Raw genomic sequence first — 18,687 nt, 5'->3', positions numbered from 1 at the left:
CCACTGGAACCTGTGGAAACTGACCATTCTTAATATTTTTCAAAAGGAACACGTTTTAGAGATGTATAAATGAGTCAATGAGAATGTTTCTACTCTTCCACTGCGTGGCAAATTTTGGGGCATATAGGGGGAAGAAAATTTAATTTCTCCAATGGTAAATCCCTGAAAGGAATTCCTGAAATCTGAAAATTCTGATCTCCATGACACATTTTCCCAACGCCATCGAAGAGGCAAAGATATAAAATCCCAGGATTTAATGTAATTGCAATTTCAAACTATGAAGCGCCTCAAATACAGAATAAAACCCAAGTCACCAAAAGAATCTCTTTACTTGTATTTATTCATAACATAACATAACATAACATAAAAAAAGGGTTTTAGTGACACCATCTTAGATGATCCACAGATGTTTTTCTCTCCCCATTCTCATTAATCCTACTATAATATGTCCATCAGTTGAATCCCCCCATAACATTGTACCTTCAGAATCTCCTGCTGTCTGAAGGGGAGGGGCAGTTTAAGAATGGGGACACCGAGGGATGTAATAAATGTCTCTTCAGATTCTCCACTCAATACCAGAAGGATGTCCGGTGTCTCCTGGTCTCCTGGATGCCCAGTTTCTCCATGACCTCCTCCTCTAGGGTTTTCAAAGACGGTAAATAGGTCCTCTCCAGAGTGTCTTCAGGATTGGTATCTTTGGGACCATCTGATGGTAGAAACAAGGGGCGATCAAATGTCACATCTTAAAACAGGGAATGGCACAGTAACACAGACACTTGGAAAGGAAATATGTTCCCTCCACTACACAAAGGATTGTACAATCATTTTGATGAGGTCAGACTCATTACTGTGATATAGTGACTGGCATCTCCCAAGAGGTACATCACACATTACAACTTGGTGAGCTGCCGAGAGTCCAGTCGGTTGCCAAATCCTATTTTTACACACTGTAAAGAGCACAGACTGAATGAAGTTTGCCATCTGAAAACATGTGCGGGCAAAAGGCACAGAAAGGGGAAATATATTTCGGTGATATGCTCTACATTTTCCAAGGACGCCATTAAGCATCCATCTGTTCACTGTTTAACATTGGGACATTTGTTCTCCAAGTGTGACACAAAAAATGCCCAATTGTATAATTGAGAGCTACTGTTTATAAAACAGAGTTGAGTGCTCCATCAATAAAACACAGCTGTACACACACACACACGTCTTCCTCTCAGTCACTCACCCTTCCACTGCTCTGGCACAATGCCGTCTCTGCGCTGGACAATCGGTTTGGGGATGATCCGACCCGTCCTGAGAGACACCCGGACCCTGTCCCCCTCCTCTGTGAACTTCCACTCCACCTCGGTGGGCTTCCTGGAGGACCCAAATCAGCGTGTCAGAGTCAATCTTTAGTGAGACCAGAGGCCACAGATCCATTTACATTTTTATTAAATAATAATACAGTGTGCCATGCTGTCTCTCTTATTCTGTAAACATTGTCATGTATTTTACCCATTCTAATGTAAAGCACATTAGACTGCATTTATATGTATGAAATGTGACACATAACTAAGTTTGATCAATCTGGCAAAACAACAAACATTACAAGCCAATGTTATAATTAAAATATTTATGTCTGTGTGGACTATTTTCTTGCTGTAATGAGCATGTGAAGCGAACTGCTGTGTACAGGGCATGCACAAGCTATGCATATATAATTGTATATGTTTAAATTGTGCACCTGTTGAAATTGAACAGCTGAAAAATGGTTATCATAAAGCTGGTACACAAAAAATACAAACCCTGTAACACAGCTTTCATAAGACTTACAATGATATGATAACAACAACAACAAGATGGCTGTTGCAAGTGCCTGAGTCTATGAGATGGACACCTACACCATTTTTCCTTTTCTGGGATCTTATTTAACTTGTACTGCCTCTCATTTCCAAATATTTACTTGCCCAGTGTTTTATCACAGACCCCTGGAAAAAAGCTGTAAACCCTGCACCAGCTAAGATAGATCCAGATAACCATAACAGAACAGTAACATCCAGAAGTAGGCCAACCGCTCATACTGATTCGTAACCCACGATCTGGCGCGCATCTAGGCCCTGAATTGTAAGTGACCATTTAATAGGTAAAAAATTAGTTGCTGTGTTGTGGCGAGGCTTACCTGTCTGTGGGGTCAATGAGGGCGATGTCGCGGATGAGAAGGGGTGCCTCACTACTGATGTAGAGCCCACGGTAGTCCATGGATTTGCCTACATATCTGTAATGCTGGGATAGGGAGCCAAAATTTTTACTCATCTGGCTTGACACCCCCCCCCCAAAAAAAATAAAAATAAAAAAACAGAGGGTGACCAACCAGGCTTTCACGATTTTGTGCCTAGAGAGAACTGAGCTTAATGGAATCGGTTGGAAAATGTTATCTGGCTCTATCTGGTGGAGCTAAAAAAGAAATACATGCTGTAGCTCTGTTGACAGAATTTCAGTCTCCAAGGTACAAAGATAAGGCTAATAGTTTCATCTTTTTGTGTCCATTCTTGTTTTTTTTTTGGACCCCCCCCCCCTTTTTTTCCTCCCAATTTTATCCGGCCAATTATTCCACTCTTCCGAGCTGTCCCAGTCACTGCTCCACACCCTCTGCTGATCCAGGGAGGGCTGCAGACTACCACATGCCTCCTCTAATACATGTGGAGTCACCAGCCGCTTCTTTTCACCTGACAGTGAGGAGTTTCGCCAGGGGGACGTAGCGTGAGGGAGGATCACGCTATTCTCCCCAGTCCCCCCCCCCCCGAACAGGCGCCCCGACTGACCAGAGCAGGCGCTTGTGCAGCGACCAGGACACATACCCACACCTAGTTTCCCACCTGCAGACACGGCCAAGTGTGTCTGTAGAGACGCCCGACCAAGCCGGAGGTAACATGGGGATTTGAGCCGGAGATCCACGTGTTGGTAGGCAACGGAATAGACTGCTATGCTACCCGGACGCCCCTCCACTCTTGTTTTTAACATGTCAAAAATCGGTTTTACAATACTGTATGTATTAAGCAGACGGTACCGCTTACTTTGTTTTGGGTTTTTTTCTATTTAGTGTAAGCACAAGCAGTATAAGGCACAAATTGCAGGATCAATCAAGACTTAACAGCCATTTTCCCATACTGTCTTTGGAAGAGAATAAAATGAAATGTTTCAATTAAATGCAAGTTTTCCAAGTGCTATGGTAAAGCCAATAAAATAGCCATAAATCCTCTCGATCACTCTCACACAGTGTTTGCATGCATTTCGTTTGCATGTAAACACAACGTGTTTGTCCACGAACACAACAATAGACCAAACACATGTCTAAAGCTCATCTACCTGATCATGTTATTATACACATTCTTGTGAAATATCAACAAAATCTCATCTTCAACCACTTCCCGGTTTCAGATGCTTTGCTTACTGGGACTAGGTGTCTCTACCGTTGTGAAATGGAGAACTGAGTTTTGCAGGGGGGAAAATGAGATCTCCTTACCGTGTTCAGTCCCTCCAAAATAACCCAGTTTCTTTTTCTGAAGACTTGGGTCACCTTTCCTTGTTTCCCCTTGTCTTTTCCATTTAGAATCTCGACCTAAAGAACATAGGAAGAAACCTCATGCAAATGAATACATATCTCAAATCCACATTTACTTCTATCCATCTATGCACATTGTTTCTATGTCTAGTTCTCAACTGTGCGAGTTTTGTATCGGGAATCACAGTCACAGACACTACTAATTGGACTTACAGTGTCTCCTTTGAAAACACTAAAGTCTTCATTTGCTATTGGCTCCACAAATATCTTTTTCCTCTTCATGGCTGGCGGGTTACGCCTCTTTGCAGCGACGGTCCAGGGTCTATTGGTGCCATAGCGATAGTTTTTGGGGAAAGCAGCCTTGGCTGCCATTGATAGGAATGCTGTCAGACGCATTTTCCTGAGAGACAAGAACACATGCAAGAAATGGATTAAGATATAGCCAAGACTTGGCTGCAGATCTGTCCCAACTCCAATAAAGAGAAGTGCAGTGTATGCACGTTTACTCCGCGTACTAACTATTCATGCATGTATACCCCACTTCTAAATATGGCGCATATTACTATGACGTAACACTGAGAGTAAAATAAACGAGACTAACTATCCGCTGATGGTTGACTTATCTCAAGCAAGTTATAAGTCTGCCAAGTCGGTTTTCATACCGTACTGAAATGCATGTAAACCAATGGCTGCCTGGGAGCCATTGGTTCCAGGTAAGCTAACGGAGCAAGAGCGTCGTACGTTGCTATTTATTTAAAAATAAAAAAACGCAAATAAAGCGTTTTATAACATTGACAAATAACATGTCGTAAATCCGAATATCCATGCACAAACGCGCCATCTTACCAGGAGTCAAACAGAACATAACAGAGCGCTTCCTTACCCCGTCCCGGCGTCAATGTCACATGCCTTGCCACCAACCGCGAAGCCTGAGCAGCGCCCCCTGCCGGAGTGGAGGACGGCCAGCGGAACGGAAGCGCCGTGGATTCTACCGCACACGAAGCGTTCCCGGCTACATGACGTGGTGCTGGTTTTGTCTTGTTAATACTGGGAACTTTTGTAGCACGTCGACGTTTTCTGGAAGGATTTTAATTCCTGACTGCACAGCAAATCTCCCATTCGGGACAACAGAAGTAATTGACTGATCGATATCGATAATTCTCAAGTGTCCTGTCAGCGATGCTGTACTCCTTTGGACGTGTGCTGGCAGAGTCGGGAGTAAACTGCCAAATTATGTGTTATGATCACATTACTGCCTGCAGTGTGCCTCCACCCCCCGTCTAATAATTCACATTTGAATGAAAAGATTGGCTATCTTTTAAAGCACCATGTTAACCAACGAATGAATGAATGGTCTCAATCATAAATGATTAATGTGACGTGAGTGTTAAATGTCTGCGATTGAAATTCTAGTTTTGGGGTGGGGGTCATAATAGACAATGGGAACGCCACAGGGATAAGTAAATAGACTATGCCAGAACCAGGAGGGTCTCAGAATAGCTCTCACAGGGGTGATGAGGTATGGGAAAACGTGTTTTGCAAGACATGAGTAGGGCAACGTCATGTTTCATTACCACATTCTGCAGATAAGGCACGAGGCTACAGCCCCTAAAACGTGCCATCGAGCATTTAGGCCAGATTGTCATTAATCTTGGGAACCAGATGTACCAGCTGCCACAGCACTTCAAAGAATCAATAGCCCCAAAGCTCTTAGCCGGGATGGTGGGGCTGTATTCAGCTGCCACCACCATCGACCTGCAATTCAGTCAACGATTCCCTTTTAAATGAACCAAGCTATGCTTCGTTACAGGGGAAATAAAGTGGCAGAGCTTAAGCTCTTTACTTCTACCTACAAAGGAGACTTGAAACAGACTTTAAACTATAGCTGTTGGGACTGCGATGGGATCCCAAGGTCATGGTGTCATTTCCATAGAAGAACAAGTGTGGCTCCACAATGACGTCACTGTTGAAATATTGCATTTTAACAGACTACTGCACACATCTGGAGAAAGAGATATAGAGCATATTTCAACTGTTAAGATTACAAATCTGTGCCAACATGAGGGGGGAATAGCGTGACCCTCCCACGCGCGCTACGCCCCCCCTGGCGAAACTCCTCACTGTCAGGTGAAAAGAAACGGCTGGCGACTCCACATGTATCGGAGGAGAGGGGGGATAGAATCCAAAGGAAAAGAAATAACACCTAAAACATGACACGTACAGGCGTTTTCGTAATCAACATTTTATTAAATGAATTGGCGACTACAATGGTAGAACTAAGCAGTAGATTGAAATGAGTGGCAGCTCGCAAAAATGACAGAGGGAAGCTAAATCAAGGAATACACCGTAACAACAAATTACATCCTAAGAGTTTTACACCAGACATGATTGACGTGACTTGTCCATTTTCGGTTATGAAACAGTGTTGGTAGCGGGGCTAAGTGATGTGTTAATGTGTGTGTGTGTGTGTGTGTGTGTGTGTGTGTGTGTGTGTGTGTGTGTGTGTGTGTGTGTGTGTGTGTGTGTGTATAACAGTCATGCAGCGGGACAGCACGGGGTGCACGTGGACAGCCAACAAACCCAGAATGAAAAGATTCAGGTTTGTTTTTCCTACCAAGAACTAAGGCTTCTCTCGGGTTCGGCGATAATTCGAATTACTGTGGGCTCTTATTTGGGAAACAGGGAAATCCACATATGCCCAGAGCAATGAAGTCAAATATCAATGCGACATCAAACACGTAGAATATAAAAATGCGCATAGCATGTAAAAACCTAATCCTGAAGACTGAGAAACCAGCACACTGGAACTCTGAAGACTCCAAGGTATAATAATGTCATATAAACAACACATTATCTGATCAGACAAGCAAAAAAAAAAAAGAAAGACATTATTTGGACTCAGCTAAAATATAAGACTAAATAAAATATTCATATCATATTCCAGTTGTGAAAGTTTGGTAAAGAGAAATCCCAACCTTTTAACAGTGGGGGTTAACTGGAAGTAATAATCACAGCCACCTTCAAGTTATTCCCATTTTTGAAAGCGTGATTATTTTTGTACACTACAGCGCCTTGCAGAAGTATTCAACCCCCTTGACAGTCATCTCTAATTTCTGGATGATAAAAGATACTCGCACATCTGTTCCTGAACATCATTTTTGTGAATCCATCAACTTTAACAGCATGTTCCCAAAGCCAAGATAAGTTATGTTTTGCTGGCTTTCTACTAATAAATTAAAAACTATAGTGCTTGCATACATAAGTATTCAACCCCTTGTGTTCTGAAAGCTCCAAGTTTACACAAATGACACATTATTCCTACAACAAACTCAGGTTAACACAATTGGACATAATTAGTGTGCACCTGCAGGATATTAAAGTAATGGTCTTGTTTACGGGTATAAAAAGCACTCTGTGTAAAGTTCATTAGCCAGGCGTGAACTCCATCAGAAAACAAAGAAGCGTAATACTGAATTAAGAGACAACGTGATTAAAATGCAGAAGGCGGGAAAGGGATAGAAAACAATATCCAAGTGTTTGGATGTCCCATGGAACACTGCTGGATCCATCGTCAGAAAGTGGAAGCTGTATCACACCACCCAGACGCTTTGTAGGACAGGCCGTCCCTCAAAGCTATGGGTCCGAGCAAGACGTGGGCTGGTGAGGAAAGCCACAGACGATCCTGCAATCACTTTGAAGGAGCTGCAGAGGTCAGTGGCTGAAACTGGAGTAAATGTGCATGAGTCAACCATATCACAGGCTCTCCATAAATCTGGCCTATATGGGGAGGGTTGCCAGAAAGAAGCCGTTGTTCAAAACTACGCGTATAAAAGTATGCTTTGAGTTTGCTACCAAACATGAGAGAGACCCAGTTAGGATGTGGGTAAAGGGTTTGTGGTCAGATGAGATGAAACGTTGAGCTTTTTGGCCAGAACTCAAAGCGTTGTGTGTGGCGCAAGCCTAACACTGCCCTAAAAAACACCCTGCCTACAGTGAAGCATGGCAGCGGCAGCATAATGCCATGGGGTTGCTTTTCATCTGCAGGCACTGGGAACCTTGTTCAAATGGAGGGAAGAATGGGTGGAGCTAAATACAGGGAAATACTGGAAGAAAATCAGTTGCGGTCTGCTGTAAAACGGGAGCTTGGGAGAAGGTTCACCTTCCAGCAGGACAATGATCCTAAGCACAAGGCTAAAGCAACAATGGCGTGGCTCAGCAACAGAACGTTTTGGAGTGGCCAAGTCAAAGTGCGGACCTCAACCCCATTGAAAATCTGTGGCACAGACTGAAAATTGCAGTCCAGAGGTGCCATCCCACCAACCTGCAAGACCTGTACAAATTCTGCCAAGAAAAATGGGCAAAAATTACTCCAGAAGACCGTGCAAAGCTTGTACATACTTACCCCAAGAGAATCATGGCTGTTACTGCAGCAAAAGGGTACTCTACAAAGTATTGATATGTGGGGGTTAAAGACTTATGCAAGCACTATATTTTAGTTTTTAATTTATTTAAAAAGAGTCAGCGAAACATAACTTATTTTGGCTTTGGGAACATGCTGTTAGAGCTTATGGGTTCACAAAAATTATATTGTTCAGGAACAGATGTGCGAGTAACTTTTATATCCAGAAATTAGTGATGATTGTCAAGGGGGTTGAATACTTTTGCAAGGCACTGCAGTTGTTGGTGTAGATGATCTATGACAGTGACACAATTCTGAACTTTAGAGGGAACATAGCCGGTGCCACCATTGGCTGAAATGCAGTTTAGTGTCCTTCTCAATTCTACATCCAGTACAGTACCTGGCAATGGCGGCTTAATGACAGAGAAATGAGAATTTAAAATACAGCACAGATCATCAGAACTGATGAGGTAAAAAAAAAAAAAAAACACACAACACAATGCTAAAAACAAAACACCACAAGTGAGCATCAAATTCGACCCGCCCCAAAACATTTCAACACCCAAGATCGACGCTAATAAATTCCAGGAATGTCAGCTAGGAGGATGCTGGGAAGGAGAGGGAGATTTACAAATTGGCTAAAATGTGCTATTAGTTTGAGGTTTGTCTCTGACAGGCTTTGTGTATTCAAAATATTAAAAAGCCAAATAGGCCATATTTAAAATTTAATTAAATAACCTGTATTAATTTGTCACAACCAATGCAGCATGCATAGCATGAGAGCAATAAAAGCTGTGTAGCATATCAATTCCCTAAAGTCACCTAGTCAATGCTTGACGGGGCGAAATAGCTTTTGAAAGTGCAAGTTAAGTCGCCTGTTTTCAGGTGGCAGGAAAGCCAGGGTGAAATGCATGGAAGAAAAGATGACTACAACTTTAACGTATACATAAGGTATTAAAGCTGACAGCATGAGTGAATGTTTGTTTTCTACAAAGTACAACACCGGTCTGTTTCCAAAAGCTAGTGTGAAATTAATGGTCAAGCGGGAGTTTCTGTCAAACTGAACTGGTTTTGTAGGTGAAAGTATTTCTTTTCCTCGAATAATCTTTTCAAGCTGTTTATTTCTGGTTCTTACGTTTTCATCACTAGGAATTCAGCGTGTTTGCCAACTAAACTGAAATGTATTTGAAACCTAGCATCCAGACTTTGTAATTACTTAATTGCACTTGGAAATAAAAAAAGAAATTGTATATATACACCAAAATTCCACTTATAAATGAGCATTAATGTGCCCAGTTCGATTGTTTTAATTCGGATTAGCAAACTTTTAATTCTGGGATATATGATATCCCAAAATGGCAATGAAGATTTGTTTGTCTCGTAATACAAACGTATTTAGGTTTGAAATTTCTCCCATTAATTAAACAGCAGAAATCTAGCATCCTGTAGCTAGCCGTTTTGATGCTTCAAATTGCAGAGAGAGGAGCCAAAGGTTCTCGGTTGTCATCTGAGAGTTGGTGTTAAGCGCTGTCCGTCACAGGCTGGAAGTAAAATGGAGGTTAGCGCTAGAAATAAATTATTCTTTGGAAAACATGCACTTGAATACAATTGGGGCTGATTATGATGCCTTGTGTTTCTCAAGTTCAAAACAATCCATTTTGACTGGATGTCCCTATGAAAAGAAGCACATGGATTAAGTGTTTTGTACCTTATCCGATGTTAACTGGCCCCCAGCAGAAGGGTTTTCCTGGGCCTCTGGCTTGGACTCGCTCAGTGAAGACGGAGCGGATGGCTTAGGCCCTGCCACGTCATTGACCTTGGCCTCCGCGCTGGACTTGTTGTTGTCCGCTTTCGAGTCGCCCTCCCCTTCACCGTCCTTCAGCCGCTTGGGAGACGCCTACCAGGGGTCGGAGCAGGAGAGAGGAACAGGAGGTCCTAACATCACGACGTCCATGACTACCAAGCTTTAGAAAAAAAAAAAAACCCCAAAAAACAAAAGCTCACCTCCGTGGACTCGCCGGCTTTCCGCTTAGCTCCCCCTCGCTCGTTCTTCTCGTCGATGACCAGGGCACCTTCGTCCTCGTCGCTGCTGCCCTCAGCGTCCACTTTCTCCAAGCCACCTGTCTCTCCTGACTCTTCTGGTGGGCTGTCCTTCTTTCCTGCCTACAAGAAAAATGTCAGTATTGAGGCTTGAAGCCAATCTGGATGAGTAAAATCAAGAAAATAGAAACCTGTCATCCAGGTGCAGGGCTAATCAAACGCTACATTTGGTAAGTTCTGGTGACATGATGAAATTCTATGTTATGTGACAAGGCTGAAAAAGTTGTGATTTTAAAGCTTTGAAATCAAAACTCCCTAAATATTACACACATTTTTACATTTGCTTGAAATGGAAAAGCCAACACGATGATGAGATTGCAGCAAAAGGCAAAGGAAACTGATTTTTTTTTTTAATTCTCCAATGGCAAGTACATAATTTTCAATCCTTTTTCATTTTTCTCCATATTTTTAGAAAGTTCTGCCTTCATCGATGTTGCTCAATTGCTTAAAACCCACTCACTGGAACAGTGAACAACTAAAAAAAAAACAAAAAAAAACACCTTAAGTTTGCTTTGAATTCATTTGGCATTGGGACAGACGGAAACATAGCTGACGTTTCCTCCCTCTCAAAGGGTGAAAAGGTGCCGGAGATGCATAAATAAATAAAAATGCATAAACACTTCCTGATGCTTTTCTTGCAAACTTACTTGAGGGTAATTTTGTGTGGGCCAATCAGACGCACTGCCCTTCCGAGGCTAGCGGGTAACTTAGAGCAGTGTTTTTTTCCAACCCGGTCCTCGGGGGGGGGGGGGGGGGGGGGCTGGTGCTGTTGATTTTCTAGTCTACCAGGTAGTTGATTGCAATCACCTGTTGTGTCAGGTAATCCAGCCATCTAACTGGTTTTTAGACTTGGTGCCAATGTCACAGCAAGAGACGTCAACTGAGAAATCTTGTTGAATGACTTGCGCAGGTTATCGAGGATCGCCAAGACAGGCGTCCTCTAAAATTCCACATCTGAAAATTAATGCACTAAATTGTGTCCTCCCAATCAGTGAAATTATATAGCTTTGTCCTGCACAAAAGTTTTCAAATAAGGCAACAAAAACACAAAATAAATACACTTGTATATTGTGTATGGTTGTGTGTTTAATTAGCATGCATTACTGAAACTACACAGAAAAAAACAAAAAACGAGCAAAACGAAACGAGCACACACACTTGATCCACCCACCTCATAGCCCTCATGCGTCACTGTGGGGTTGTTCTCAATTTCCCAGAGTCCTTCACTGAAGCCTTTCCTCTTGGTTGGTTTACCAAACTTCTCCTTGCACTCGTCATAGGGAAACAGGTCCTTTGCTCCCAGGAACGCCCTAGGGCGGTCAAACATTACAGTTCATCAACACAACTTGATGCTTTTCCAAACTGACCATTTACAAAATAACATGGCGACCCACCAAGCAGTGCTTAGCAACGGCCTCTACTCCCTCTGACCGTCCACACCTTGCTGAGAATGGCGCACTGCTTTGATCAAATGTATGATAGGTAATGCTTACACTAGGAAAAAGACCCAGTCTTGACTGACCGGAGGGCGGCGGCAAATCCGGCCTTCATACGTGCCTTCTATAGATGAAACCTTGTGGAGAACCATACTTCTCACTCAACAGATAAACCATCAACAGGCAGTACTTAAACCTCCTCAAAGGTAGCTCAGCTACAGACATGCACGTTGGCCGTGATGGACTGGCGGCCTGTCCAGGGTGTCTCCCCGCCCGCTGCCCAGTGACTGCCGGGATAGGCTCCAGCATCCCCGCGACCCTGAGCAGGATGAGCGGTTTGGATAATGGATGGACGGATGGTCCAGTCGTGTACTTTCATCCAGCGTCCCATGAGGATGCTGTGTCTTTGTCAAACCCCTTTCGCTATTGCAGCCCCAGGTTCCACACTGCCCACCAGCATACATGCACACTGGATCCTTACCCCACACCTACCACTGTATAACCCCTCCATACATAAATACCTTTCTGCCCTATGTGGATAAATACATTTCCTCCTTTCAGAAATAATTGAAAAAAAATCTTATTAAACACAGTACACTGAACCAAATTTTATTACCACGTGTATATTAATGTAAATTGATTAATTGGTTATTTGAAGTGATAACCTTTATTTTAGGATTAGCCATAGATAAAAGTTTTAATTATTAAAGGACCTTAAATTGTTCTTTTCCATTATCTATTGACAAAAGAGAAAATGTCCTTTTTCAAGATAAAAATGAATACCTCACTAGCTTCAGAGGCTGGTGTTTCTTGACAAGGTGAAATTACCACACAATGTTTTTTGAAATTATTTGCGCTGCTTCAACAGACACGTCTTTCCGCCACCTCATGCAGCCCTGATCACCTCTACAGCAAAACGGACCTAGTTACGCCAAGACACTTTTTTTTGTGAAGGATTTGATAGTAATTTATAGCAGGGGTTCTCGAACTTATTACTCTAAGGTCCGCATCCGATTTTTATTCAAGGTCAGAGTCGCGTAACTTATTGGCAATAACAAAATAACATTTGATCAACTCATTTGTAACTTTTAAGCAACATACATTCAAGGTCAAGGTAGTCAAAATACATTCGAGCCTAGCAGGAGAAATCACATTGTTTGCCTGAAATCAATGACTGTCAGCCAGAGACACTGATCCAAACGTTCATTTCTAAGACCCGCCCTACCCTGCCTCTGACTGGCTCTAAGCCCAACGAAAATCCACGTCAGCGGGTTAACCCGCGTAACCCGTGCGTTTATTACTTCTGCTTCCGGTGTGGGAAGATGGCGGCACGAATTCACGTTTGCAGCGGCCTCACCCAGTACTGGTGTGGGAAGATGGCGGCGCGAATTCACGTTTGTGGCGGCCTCACCCAGTACCGTCCATGCAGGGTTTTTGTCCCCATGTCTAAGTTTGATGGCTGGGAGAGCTTGGTCTGCTGTGGCCCAGGGACCACGGCCCTGCCCGGAGCTGCGCCCAAAGAGGTGATGCGACAAGACGCGGAAGCGGAGAAGGCTAAGCTAACTGCTAGCCCATGCAGACCGGCAGTTCCGACAACACTGGGGGCAGTCTGGCGGCGGCCTCGCCTAGCGTTGACTGTTTTTAGCGTCGTCGTGTGGAGTGCAGGGAGGTGTGTCGAAGGTGTCTGGCTCGGGGGAACTAGCGTTGGATCGGCTGACGGAGCCTGGTCTGCTGCGTCCGGTGGGCCCAAAGACCACGGACCTGCTCGAAGCTGCGACCGACGAGGAAACACCGAGGGCGGTCTGACAGAATGCGGAAGCGGGTTAGGCTGAGCTAACTGCTAGCCCGAGCTAACTGCTAGCCCATGCAGACAGGCAGCTCTAACAGTCACCCTGGCTGGCATTTGTTCCTATTGGCCAGTGAATTTTTTATCTATTTATTTTGTTTAGTTTGGATATATGTGTTAGTTTAATGTAGGCTATCAATAAAGGTGAACTGCAAAATAACAGTTGTGAGCCCATTCTTGTACAATATTCATATTTACTTGCACTGTTAAAATGTGGAAATATATACCGTCTCAGCTGCGGCGCCTGACATCCCTCTCACGCACAGCAGTGCTGTCACGCTTCAGTTCAGCTCGGCCGTTAAAGGGAAAGGAAACAAAATGGCGACGACCTCAGCTGTGCGGCGACACTTTAAATTGAGCGACGACAAGGCAGTGTGCCAACTATGCAATGAGAAACTGGCCTAGCACGGTGGCACAATGAGCGCGATAAATCACCTGCATGCTGTAAGTAGTAGGCTATTCTTACACGGTGTAAAAAACCGAGACTGTACTAGCTAGCAAACTTAGCTTAGCTCATGTCTGTTTCCCAGTCGCCGTTATCAAGCCGCTTTTATCCACCGTTTAAACAACAACCTTACGCATGATAAAAACGTGCTCTCGCTTGCTTGGAAAACAGCTGCAATTGATCCGAATAGTTGAAATAAAACGTAAGGAGCAATGTGGGAACATCCATAAAATGACTTTTTGACCTTCCCACTCACTGTCCGTGTCAGGTGTGCTTGTGATGTCTAGGTCTGTGCAGTAATTTTGTTTTTAATGCACTTTTCCCATCCATTATGCGAACAGTGTATCCTGCTCTCAGGGTCGCGGGAATGCTGGAGCCTATCCCAGCAGTCATTGGGCGGCAGGTGGGGAGACACCCTGGACAGGCTGGCAGGCCATCACACGGGGCCGACACACACACACACACACAAATTCATACCTAGGGGCAATTTAGTACGGCCCATTCGCCTGACCTACATGTCTTTGGACTGTGGGAGGAAACCGGAGCAACTGGAGGAAACCCATGCATGACACAGGGAGAACATGCAAACTCCACACAGAGAACGACCCCCCCACCCCCCAAGGTCGGACTACCCCAGGGCTCGAACCCAGAACCTTCTTGCTGTGAGGCGACCGCGCTAACCACTGCGCCACCCAATGCACTTCTTGTTTTAATATTTATTGCGTCTTATTTGTTTTTATGTGGCACTGTAGTCCACGTGAAACGTAATTTCATTACCTTGTATGTATGAGACATGCATATAAGGCAATGACAAAAAAAAGCAGTCTAAGTCATCAGCCAAATCCCTCGGGATTACAAACATGCATAAAACACACCAAACCTTTTAGAAAATGGTTTTTATTAACAAATAACGACAAAACAACGATACCGTCGAACGACACAATCCTTAACAATTAATATCTAACTGAACCGAAAGACACATGTTGCACCACTATGCCATCTATCTCAGCCAACAACGGCGAAATGTCTCCTGGCTGACTCCTTCCCGAGTCATGCCCCCTCCCACCGAAGCTCCCAGTATTCGCTGTTATTACTACCGAAGCTTCGGATCCCAAAAAATGGTACCCCCCCCCCACACACTGTGTATGTGTGTGTGTGGGGGTGCATTTTTGTGAAGTGAAGATAGTGCTATCTTCGCTTAGTGCTAAGTGAAGATAGCACTAGGTGACAGCACTACCCAAGTTGATGACAGCTACGCTCTTTGCGCACCACCCCCCAAAGTAAATAGGAAATTCTCCGGCGTAAGGTTAATGTGTGAACTCAGCAGCAACAATACACAAAATAAAAAAACGTCACACTTAATAATTTACTGTATTCATAACATGAGGTATGGGCTGGGTCTGGACTGACTTGCAGTTCAGAGGTCCAGACTTTTGAGAAGTCCTATTTTATAGTGTTGAATTTGGGGCACAGTTAATGACAGCAAAAAGGTCTAAACCACAAAGCTGCTTCAACAACGATTTCGGCAACAATGGGAATTAAATTTGCCACACAACACACTTAACTCACGTCTCATGTGTCCCGAAGAAGAAGACTTGGTACTTGTTAGACGGGGACTTCACTGCCCCTTCAGGCAACTCATCAATCTGTAAAAAGGAGATGAAAATTAAGAAAATCCCACGGTGAACTCAGAATTCAAGTCAGTCAAGTGAAGACCAGTTTTATTTTGTACAACCCCAAATCATCATTCAGTCCCGGGGGGGCTTTCCAATCACATTACATTAGATAAAAATAGATTATGTGCCAATGTACAACACCCCCTAGTCTTAGACCCCCGATTCGGATGAGGATAAACTCCCTCACTAAACTCACACAACCTTGTCAGGAAAGAAAAAGAAAAGGAATTGGGAGAAACGTCTGGAAAAGCATCGGAGGCGGAGCCCCTCTTCCAGGACACGTACATGTGCATCAGATGCAGGGTGGACAGAGTACAGAGGCAGTAACAGACTACAATAATCACAGAACGAGTCATTAAACGAGCGCTCACAGCGAAACTATGCAGAATATTTATGATGACATAAGTTATTGCAAAATAAGTGAATATACTTAAGATTACACAAGTTTACTTAAGAATCCCGTGACACTGGAGATTAAATAGCACAGACTTGAAATGCAAAGCAAAAAACAACACATAATTTTCAGCAAAATATACAACCTAGAGAGGGATCACCTTCAAATTAAAGAATAGCATTCGGGTCATCATCAACTATGTGAACAAGTCAATGAAGCGAAGTGGTTTTGTACTTAGCCGATTTTACTTAAGCGGGCAGGACAATACAGTTTGCTGTTTTCATTCAAAAAAAATGAAACTTATAGAGAGCACTTTCGATCCTACACCCTGTGTTTGCATGAAAATATATGACTCTTGGCGAGTTATGACATTCATTCGCTGGCATATTCCCCTGCACCCACTTCATCTATTTCCTACACTGACACGTCCCCCCCCCCATTAACAATTATGGGCAAATGAATTTTGCAGTTATCCTAATCTTAATGACTTGTGACTGTGAAAACAGAACACCCAGAGAACATTCAAACTCCATAAAGCAGCATCGAAACCAAGGCTCTTGCTGTGAGCCAGGGGGTGCTTACCGTTCAGTTCTGACAATGACACGTCGCATAAATTAAAAAGCGAAACTTTCACAACACTTACAGTCCTCTTTATCAGCGGTGGCAGTTATTCCATGCGGTGCATAACATAAATTAGAGATAAAACAGACATGGGCGAGAGGAAATGGGACAATTACGGAAATGGGGCCAATTTCTTCAAACCAACTGCACATTTTTCTTTGAACTTTGACTTTACATGGCGGGGGAACTGTTCTGGCTGTGTCACTGGGGGGGATAAGGTGCCCCAGTGACAACTGGGGGGGATAAGGTGCCCCAGTGACACCCCCCCCACCCCAGATGCAAGTTAAGTGGTCAGAAAAACAGAAAACGGCAAGAAATCGACTGTGTGGAGACCGAATGCGGGATCACCTTGCTTAATAGGCGTGCTGCAAAAGAGGTCCAACTCTTGAGTCAGTGTTTACGAGGACCAGGCCATGAGGCCTGCTGATAAGAGCAGTGACTGATAAGGGTGCAAAAAGGAGGGAAACGGCCACCTCAGTCACAGATCAGCACATAAGGACCAGAACCATAGGCCCAGCTGTGCTTTCTTTTCTTTTAACTCAGTGAACCGATGCACAAGGCATTAAATAAAACAATAAAAACGAAGGTTTTGGAGAGAGGGGGGGGGGGGGAGAGAACAAAGAACCCAAACCCAAAGCGCTGGAGAGCATCTGTGTGTGTGTGAGCCGCGCTGTGTAAGGCGCTGCACGTCTTGCAGAGGCGAAACGGTCCGCTTTTACTTTTCATTTCCCCACGTGTACACTGCGAAACACGCGCACGAGGAGAAATCCGAAACGTGAAGCGTTTATGGAAGTTTTAAGTTCCCCCTCCCTCCCCCACCCACCCCACCTGTGGCGGCGCACCGTCGCTGCATAATCGCGACGCTGCAAAGCTGGGTCATTAGGTAACCCACGGGAGACATTACCATTGTGACTCGTCGCACAGTAATGTTGTTGTGCATTTCTTCAAACCCTCTGCTCGCCAATTCGCGGGGGAGTTAATAACGCCAGTGTACTTTGGGGGGGGGGGAGATACCATGCTAACTAGCGTTACACATTTCAACGGGGCAGCCACGCTCTGCCCCCCCTCCCCCCCAACATATTGTGTTGCACGGTACGGCTGCGTTACACCAAAGTACCTCGCGGTTGTTATGTTCACGCGCACGCACATCTGCAACACATCTGTACGCCGAAATGTGCGAAGCCGTAATGCCGAACAAGCGACATCGCCCGTTGGGTAACAACGTGGCTCGGCGTGCGGCTAAAATGGCCCGGAGCTAGCTAACCTAGCGCGGCGGCGGCGGTAGGGACGAGATAGGAGCCCTTCTGTAGGCCGGAGGATCGGAAACGTAACCCGAGAAAACAACAACAACAACAACAACCACCACAACAACCAACCGGCGTTACGACAGGGCTGCTAAAACACCAGCCATTTTACTGCCGCCGTGTGTAAAAGAAAACCCAAAAAGTTGCCAGCGACAGTGAATGGACGGTAACGGGTCGGCGGCCGGGCGGCAGCCGTCCGTTGGCTCCGTTTACGCGGGTTTCGCTAAATGAACCGGGGGGGGGGGGTCCGGGAGGCTGTTAGCCGAGCGACCGTTAGCTTACCCGAGGCCTTGCGGGATAAACAAGTCGCGCGCGGGGGGGGGGGGGCACGCGGCCGCACGAGCGGCGATGGGCTCCGTGACCCGAGGCTGGCAACGCTCGCTCATAACGGGGGGGGGGGTGTAGAAGTTACTTACCCGCGCGGGCCAGTGCGGGTATCCCTTCATCTTGGCGAACACCAGGTCCCCGGGTTTGTATTCCCTTTGCCTGTTGGACCTCGGCATGCTTCTCGACGAGCGACTCGTTACGGGCGACAATGCGGGTGAAGCGTGGAAACGAGCGTGTCTACACGGAGCCGGGCTGTCGACACACACGGCGGCCGGACGGGCGGACGGACGCCTTCAGCTTTGCGACATCGACGCTGTTGTGGGGAAACCGACGGACACTTTTTTTTTTGTTGTTTTTTTTTTTTTTTTGGTTTCCTTCCTTCCGCTGCGACCGCGGCGCGCAACGTTTCCGACGCTACGCGAAACCTCGACCTTTGCTTTCAATTTCCGCCGGGTATCCGTTGCGTTTCGACTCCCGACAGCCCACACTCTCCCTCCCCCCCACACCACCACCACCGCTGGCTCCTCTCCGACTGTTTTGGTTTGAAATTGAAAGCCGCTTCCCTCTCGGAGGCGCGCCGCCGTCTGCCCCG

General features: G+C 45.1%; 2 protein-coding genes across 4 annotated transcripts; both read right to left on the bottom strand.

Annotated features, from left to right (window-relative positions):
- Positions 1-322: 322 nt before the first annotated feature.
- mrpl24 (mitochondrial ribosomal protein L24) lies at positions 323-4,457 on the bottom strand. 3 transcript variants are annotated; one of them, XM_056301852.1, is made up of 6 exons: positions 4,431-4,457; positions 3,761-3,947; positions 3,509-3,604; positions 2,165-2,268; positions 1,232-1,362; positions 323-706 (listed from the first exon to the last, which is right to left on the bottom strand). In XM_056301852.1, exons 2-6 carry the CDS (start codon positions 3,941-3,943, stop codon positions 570-572), a joined length of 651 nt encoding a protein of 216 aa, XP_056157827.1. In that variant the 5' UTR covers positions 3,944-3,947; positions 4,431-4,457; the 3' UTR covers positions 323-569. The 3 variants fall into 3 exon arrangements, with proteins under 3 accessions (XP_056157827.1, XP_056157826.1, XP_056157828.1); XM_056301851.1 differs by having other exon boundaries at positions 4,394-4,449; XM_056301853.1 differs by lacking the exon at positions 4,431-4,457 and adding an exon at positions 4,210-4,312.
- A 1,318-nt stretch (positions 4,458-5,775) lies between these two features.
- Positions 5,776-18,687, bottom strand: LOC130132825 (hepatoma-derived growth factor-like). The gene is made up of 6 exons (XM_056301848.1): positions 18,185-18,687; positions 15,343-15,419; positions 11,218-11,356; positions 9,951-10,109; positions 9,655-9,843; positions 5,776-9,487 (listed from the first exon to the last, which is right to left on the bottom strand). Exons 1-6 carry the CDS (start codon positions 18,269-18,271, stop codon positions 9,467-9,469), a joined length of 672 nt encoding a protein of 223 aa, XP_056157823.1. The 5' UTR covers positions 18,272-18,687; the 3' UTR covers positions 5,776-9,466.

Source organism: Lampris incognitus, unplaced genomic scaffold (genome assembly GCF_029633865.1).
Source record: "Lampris incognitus isolate fLamInc1 unplaced genomic scaffold, fLamInc1.hap2 scaffold_179, whole genome shotgun sequence".
Classification (NCBI taxonomy): Eukaryota; Metazoa; Chordata; class Actinopteri; order Lampriformes; family Lampridae; genus Lampris; species Lampris incognitus.
Note: the sequence above shows the minus strand (reverse complement) of the source record. Positions and strands in the feature narration are given on the sequence as shown.